Here is a 7,403-nt window from a genome sequence, read left to right as displayed (position 1 = left end):
CTTCACACCGTGTTATCTAGCATCCTGGCAAATCTCTTCTGAGCCCTCCCCAGCTTATTAGTACCCTTCCTGCAACTGGACAATCAGAAATGGACACAGTACTCCATGAGAGGCCTCACCACCATTTGTACAACCTCAACATGATGTCCCAACTCCTCTGCTCAAAAGTCTGAACAATGAAGGCAAGCCTGCTAAATGCTTTTTTAATCACCCTGTCTACTCTGACACAAGTTTCAAATCATTATGTGCCTGCACTTCTAGGTTCTTCTGTTCTACAACATTACATAAGTCCTATCATTAATTGTATAAGCCCTACTCTTGTTTGTTGTATTAAAATGCAACACATTGCATTTATCCAGATTGAATATACACCATTCCTCAGCCCATTGGCCCAGTTGATTGAGATCCCTTTGTAATCTTAGATAACGTTCTTCACTGTCTACTACACCACCAATCTTGGTGTTCTTCAAGATGGAAGTGGTCGTGGGTTCAGAAGGTGCTGTGGGAGGATCTTTGGTGAATTTCTGCAGTGCATCTTGTAGATAGTACACACTGCTGCTACTGAGGGTTGGAGGGAGTGGATGCTTGTGGATGTGGTTCGTCTTGAATAGTGTGAAGCTTCTTGAGTGTTGTTGAGGCTGCACCCATCCAGGCAAGTGGGGAGTATTCCATCACACTCCTGACTTACACCTTGCAGATGGTGGGCAGGCTTTGGGGAGTCAAGATTTGTGTTATTTGTTGCTAGATTTCTAGCGTCTGACCTGCTCTTGTAGCCACTGTGTTTATGTGGTGAGTCCTGTGGAGCTTCTGGTCTATGATTACACCCAGGATGCTGATAGTGGGGGATTCTGTGAGGGTAACACCCTTGAATGTCAAGGGGCAGTGGTTAGATTGTCTCTTATTAGTGATGAGTTAGTCTGGCATTTGTATGATGCAAATGTCACTTGCCACTTGTCAACACAAGTCTGGATATTGTCCAGATCTCATTGCGTTTGGACATGGACTGTTTCAGTATCTGATGAATCATGAATGGTGCTGAACATTGCGTCAGGTGTGACCCCAACCACCGGAGAGTTTGCCCCCTGATACCCACTGATTGCAGTTTTGCCAGGGCTCCTTGATGCCACACTTGGTCAAATGCAGCCTTGATGTCAGGGGCTGTCACTCTCACCTCACCTCTGGGATTCAGCTCTTTTATCCATGTTTGAGCCAAGGCTGTAATGGGGTCAGGAGCTGAGTGGCCCTGGCAGAACCCAAACTGAGTGTCACTGTGCAGGTTATTACTGAGTAGGTGCTGCTTGGTAGCTCTGTTACTGACACCTTCCATCACTTTACTGATGGTCGAGAGGAGACTGATGGGGTAGTAATTGGCCGGGTTGGATTTGTCCTGCTTTTTGTGTACAGGACATACTTGAGCAAGTTTCCACACTGTCAGGTAGATACCCGTGTTGTAGCTGTTCAGGGACAGCTTGGCCAGGGGAGCGGCAAGTTCTGGAGCACAAGTCTTCAGTATTATTGCCGGAATGTTGTCAGGGCCTGTAGCCTTTGCAGCATCCAGTGTCTCCAACCGTTTCTTGATACCACATGGAGTGAATCGAAGACGGGTTTCTGTAATGCTGGGGACCACTGGAGGAGAGGTAGTAAAATGCCAGCAGACTTGCCCAGGGATGATTAGATGGGCTGAATATCCACATATGAAACTTTTTAATGCAACTGTTCTTAATCGCAATCACTTAAAGGTCCAATTTTACAACAGGGCAGAAAAGGGAATTTTTTTTCAGCCAATGAGAGTGTTTTGGGCGAAAAGAGACGTTGCAGTAAAAGCTGGGGCTGGGTTATCCAGCCATAATGTGAAGGTACAGTGAACTTCCGCATAATAGCTAATTCCTCTCAGTCAGAGTTTCGCTAAACGTGCTTTACGTCAGTGTTAGCGGAGGGACGGAAGTTGTAATTGGTTAGACTTTACAACCTTCAGAGAGTGTGTGTCTGCTCAGAAGGAAAACCAGGAAGAAAGTGTACAGTCCAACAATGCAAACATGTAAAAGTTGCTGCACGTAACTCCGGCCCGGCTCCGTGATCCCCGGCATTGGCACTACCCAGGGGAAGCCCCCACCCCCCTCACACCCGGGCACAGAGAAACTGCAGGGCTCCCCTCCTGGCACCCACACCCATGGAGGCTGCGCAGCTCACCGAGGACGAAATGGCTGAAATAAAAAAGGAAGTAAGTTTGTTGCCGCTGTTTGAGCGAAATGTGAAAGGGGAACGGGTTTTCTTTTGCCCCAGTCTCTGGTGCTCACCTGCCCCCTTACAGGGCAGGACAAGTGAGTAGGTCTGAGGCTAGTGGGCACACTGGGGCACCGAGCTGCTCTGCCCAGGATGGAAGCTGTACCTTGGACACTGCAGTGTGGGTACACCTGGGCACTGAGGCCGGTGTAACTGGGGCACGGGTACACCTGGGCACTGAGGCCGGTGTAACTAGGGCGCGGGTACACCTGGGCACTGAGGTTGGTGTAACTGGGGAGCAGGTACACCTGGGCACTGAGGTTGGTGTAACTGGGGCATGGGTACACCTGGGCACTGAGACCGGTGTAACTGGGGAGCGGGTACACCTGGGCACTGAGGTCGGTGTAACTGGGGCATGGGTACACCTGGGCACTGAGGTTGGTGTAACTGGGGAGCGGGTACACCTGGGCACTGAAGTCGGTGTAACTGGGGCGCAGGTACGCCTGGGCACTGAAGTCGGTGTAACTGGGGAGCGGGTACACCTGGGCACTGAGGTCGGTGTAACTGGGGAGCGGGTACACCTGGGCACTGAGGTTGGTGTAACTGGGGAGCAGGTACACCTGGACACTGAGGTAGGTGTAACTGGGGAGCGGGTACACCTGGGCACTGAGGTCGGTGTAACTGGGGAGCGGGTACACCTGGGCACTGAGGTCGGTGTAACTGGGGAGCGGGTACACCTGGGCACTGAGGTCGGTGTAACTGGGGAGCGGGTACACCTGGGCACTGAGGTCGGTGTAACTGGGGAGCAGGTACACCTGGGCACTGAGGTTGGTGTAACTGGGGCATGGGTACACCTGGGCACTGAGGTTGGTGTAACTGGGGAGCAGGTACACCTGGGCACTGAGGTCGGTGTAACTGGGGAGCGGGTACACCTGGGCACTGAGGTCGGTGTAACTGGGGCGCGGGTACACCTGGGCACTGAGGTCGGTGTAACTGGGGAGCGGGTACACCTGGGCACTGAGGTCGGTGTAACTGGGGAGCAGGTACACCTGGGCACTGAGGTCGGTGTAACTGGGGCATGGGTACACCTGGGCACTGAGGTTGGTGTAACTGGGGAGCGGGTACACCTGGGCACTGAAGTCGGTGTAACTGGGGCGCAGGTACGCCTGGGCACTGAGGTCGGTGTAACTGGGGAGCGGGTACACCTGGGCACTGAGGTCGGTGTAACTGGGGAGCGGGTACACCTGGGCACTGAGGTCGGTGTAACTGGGGAGCAGGTACACCTGGGCACTGAGGTTGGTGTAACTGGGGCATGGGTACACCTGGGCACTGAGGTTGGTGTAACTGGGGAGCGGGTACGCCTGGGCACTGAAGTCGGTGTAACTGGGGCGCAGGTACGCCTGGGCACTGAAGTCGGTGTAACTGGGGAGCGGGTACACCTGGGCACTGAGGTCGGTGTAACTGGGGAGCAGGTACACCTGGGCACTGAGGTCGGTGTAACTGGGGAGCGGGTACACCTGGGCACTGAGGTCGGTGTAACTGGGGAGCGGGTACACCTGGGCACTGAGGTCGGTGTAACTGGGGAGCAGGTACACCTGGGCACTGAGGTCGGTGTAACTGGGGAGCAGGTACACCTGGGCACTGAGGGCGGTGTAACTGGGGAGCGGGTACACCTGGATATGTACACCTGGGCACTAATGCTGGTGCAACTAGAGCAGCGTGGATTGGCTCACCTCGGCACAGGTACACCTGGGCAGTGGGGAAAGGCCCAGCTGAGAACTGGGAGGTATCTGATACATGGACAATGCAAGGGTGTAGCTTTTGGGCTGAGAGAGACTCCACAATGTGACTGAACTCAGTGTCACCTTTCTCTGATCAATGTTACGAAAGGTCTAATTGCTGACACTAAGTTCCTTCTGCACTGGGGTTTCAGCTTTATTTTATTTTGCAGTAATGTTTCTTGGAAACAGTTTTTTTTGGAAGTGTCACATGATGTTCAGCAGCGTCAGATCTTTTAGCTCTTGAATTAAACTAGCCTGGGTGTCTGTGGGTTAGAGGCACATTGACACTGTATGCAGAAATTGGAGTTAACACTGGCTGTGAAAGACCCCTCCCTGCAAGATGATAATCGAGAAGAGAACTTTAAAATCGAGAATGTATTTTAAAATTATGCATGCCATTTGCAAATAGAAAATTTGACATTTTTAACTGTGTTGTGTTTAATTTTTATTCTCTTCTTCTAATGCTGACCTTGGAGAAACATTTTCTTCGTATGTAAAGTTCTCTCTTTGTTTTCCTGTCTGTCCATGTCCTTGTTTCTTGTTTGTATCTTGTAATCCTTTGCAGTTTGACAATCCTCACTGCAAAGCTGCTGTTTTAATTGCTTCACCATTGCTGCCTTATGCTGCTGAGGCCCTGAACTCCAGAATTCCCTCCACAAAACCCTCTCTTTTTCTCTCGCTCTCTCTTCTACCTGCTTCGAATCTTTAAAACTGATCTCTTTTGAACAAACTTTAATTTGCTTGACCTAACATCTCATGCAGCACTGTCAGAATTTGATAATTATTTGTATAGAAACATAGAAAATAGGAGCAAGATTAGATCTTTTGGCCCTTTGACCCTGCTCCACCATTCGATACAATCACAATGGATTGTAGAATAGAATTGAATATTCTTTTATTGTCACGTGTACGCCAGTACGGGAGTACAGTGAAAAGTATTTGCAATGGCTGCCTTTAAGGGCACCATCTTAGGTATAAATCTTGGAAACATAAGAAGGATGAAAGGAAACGTAGATAACAAAGTGTGGAGCTGGATGAACACAACAGGCCAAGCAGCATCTTAGGAGCACAAAAGCTGATGTTTCAGGCCTGGACCCTTCTTCAGAAATGGGGGAGGGGAAGGGGGTTCTGAAATAAATAGGGAGGTGGATGGCAGATGGATAAAGGAGAAGATAGGTGGAGAGGAGACAGACTGGTCAAAGAGGCGGGGATGGAGCCAGTAAAGGTGAGTGTAGGTGGGGAGGTAGGGAGGAGATAGATCGGTCCAGGGAGGATGGACAGGTCAAAGAGGCGAGATGAGGCTATTAGGTGGGGATGAGACTTGAGATGGGAGGAGGGGATAGGTGGGAGGGAGGACAGACAGCTTAGGGAGGTGGGGACGAGCTGGGCTGGTTTAGGGATGCAGTGGGGGAAGGGGAGATTTTGAAGCTGGTGAAGCCCACATTGATACCATATGGCTGCAGGGTTCCCAGGCGGAATATGAGTTACTGTTCCTGCAACCTTCGGGTGGCATCATTGTGGTAGTGCAGGAGGCCCATGATGGACATGTCGTCCAGAGAGTGGGAGGGGGAGTTGAAATGGTTCGCGACTGGGAGGTGCAGTCATTTGGCGCGATCTGAGCGTAGGTGTTCTGCAAAGCAGTCCCCAAGCCTCTGCTTGATTTCCCCAATGTAGAGGATACAGGATTCTCCATCCTTGGTAGTTCCCACTATCTCTAACAGGAAAAGTAGTAGTGTTACTTACTGTGACTAAAAAAAGTTAGAAATAAGACAGTGAAAGGATTGACATTACAGTCCGCTAAAGAATTTCAAATAGCAGCATCTCAGTACATGCTCTGATAGCCGTGCCACCCCAGTTCAACAACTATCCCGCTCCACTCCGAGCTTCCAGTCTGCACCGCACTGGCACTCAGCATCACCGTGGTACAGCGTGCTGCCCAGGCCCTCGCTCTCCAACACCACCCTCACCACCCTGTGCCACCCAGGAACTGAAGAAATTCCTCCTCATCTCTGTCTTAAATGTGTGACCCCCTTACTCCGAGATGAAGCCCTCTGGTCCCAGACTCTCCAACCAGGGGAAAAGACCTTCCCACATCTACCCTGTCAAGTCCTGTATGTTTCAATAAGGTCGCCTATCATTCTTCTGTACTCCAATGAACACAGACCCAACCTATCGCAGCATCTTCTCATAGAACTCCCTCCATACAGGCTCTTGGCTGGGTCAACCTTCTCTGGACTGTCTCCAATGCCAGTCTATCTTTCCTTAGATAAGGGGCCTAAAGCTAGTCAGAGTATTCCAGCTGTGGTCTCACCAGTGCCTAATCTATTTTTAGCAAGACCAGCCTACTATTATAGTCCATTCCCTTTGAAATGAGGTCCAACATTCCTTGTGCTTTCCCTCTTGCCTGCTGAAGTTGACTAGATTTTAATTCAGTTCAAAATGGAGTTTGAATTTTGATCAATGAGGGAGTCAAGTGTTATTGTGCGCGTGAGTGTGTGCGTGTGCGTGCGTGCGTGTGTGTGCGTGCGTGTGTGTGTGTGCGTGTGTGTGTGTGCGTGCGTGTGTGTGCGTGTGTGTGTGTGTGAGAGAAGGGGAATGAGTGTTTGCATGAGTGTGAAAGTGAGAGAGAGAGAGCGAGAGTTGGGGCGTGCAGACAATGAGACCATAACCAGACCTTCCACAACGTTATTGAATTATGGCTTCAAGAGCCGAATGGCCTGTCCCTGGTCCTATGGCCATATTACAAACTTGTGTTGATTGAGGAGCAAAAATTGGCCAGGCCACCAGGGAGAGTGCCTCAGCTCTTCTCCAGAGTAGGGTCAGAGGGATCCTTGCTGTCCACCTGAGAGGGTAGGCAAGGTCACAGTTCAACATCTCAGCCATGAGTTGGGTTTGCCCTCCAGTTCTGGCTGACACACTTCAGGGACAATCCTAGAGAGGGTGCAGAGGAGATTTTCCTGAGTGGTTCCAGGATTGGGGACGGTTTTCACAAGAAGCTTAACTTGGAACAACTCGGCACCACTTCTCAAGGACAGTTAGAAGTGGACAATAAAATGCTAATCTGGCCAACGATGCCCAGCAAACTTTTAAAAAGAATTGGGTTGTTTCCCTTGGAACAGAGGCAAGGGGAGACTGGATAAATGTTTCAGGCTGAGATAGAAATTAGCCAGGGAATCAAGGGCTAAGGGGAAAGTGGATGAGTGTGGATGTGAGGAATGTATATTAGCCATGACCCCAATGAATGGTGGAGCAGGTACGTGGAGGTGAATGGCCTTCCTCTTCCTATTTCTTTACAATCTTATGATTTGAAAGATTTGAGCAGTGTTTGGATAAGGCAGAACAAGGGAAAACTGTCACTGTTAGCTGATGATAGGAAGACTGGGAGTCACAGATTTGAGG

General features: G+C 50.3%; 1 protein-coding gene across 2 annotated transcripts in view; it reads left to right on the top strand.

The window, feature by feature from the left end:
* The first annotated feature begins 1,906 nt into the window (after positions 1-1,906).
* Positions 1,907-7,403, top strand: part of bcl10 (BCL10 immune signaling adaptor) — a 40,018-nt gene continuing 34,521 nt past the window's right edge. For both annotated transcript variants that reach the window (XM_048539475.2, XM_048539474.2), the window contains exon 1: positions 1,907-2,221. In XM_048539475.2, the coding sequence (XP_048395432.1) occupies positions 2,171-2,221 (51 nt within the window). In that variant the 5' untranslated portion in view covers positions 1,907-2,170. The remainder of the gene's footprint in view (positions 2,222-7,403) is intronic.

The sequence above is a fragment of the Stegostoma tigrinum genome, chromosome 8, assembly GCF_030684315.1.
Source record: "Stegostoma tigrinum isolate sSteTig4 chromosome 8, sSteTig4.hap1, whole genome shotgun sequence".
NCBI lineage: Eukaryota > Metazoa > Chordata > Chondrichthyes > Orectolobiformes > Stegostomatidae > Stegostoma > Stegostoma tigrinum.
The sequence above is the reverse complement of the archived record's forward strand: the minus strand, read 5'-3'. Positions and strand labels throughout refer to the sequence as shown.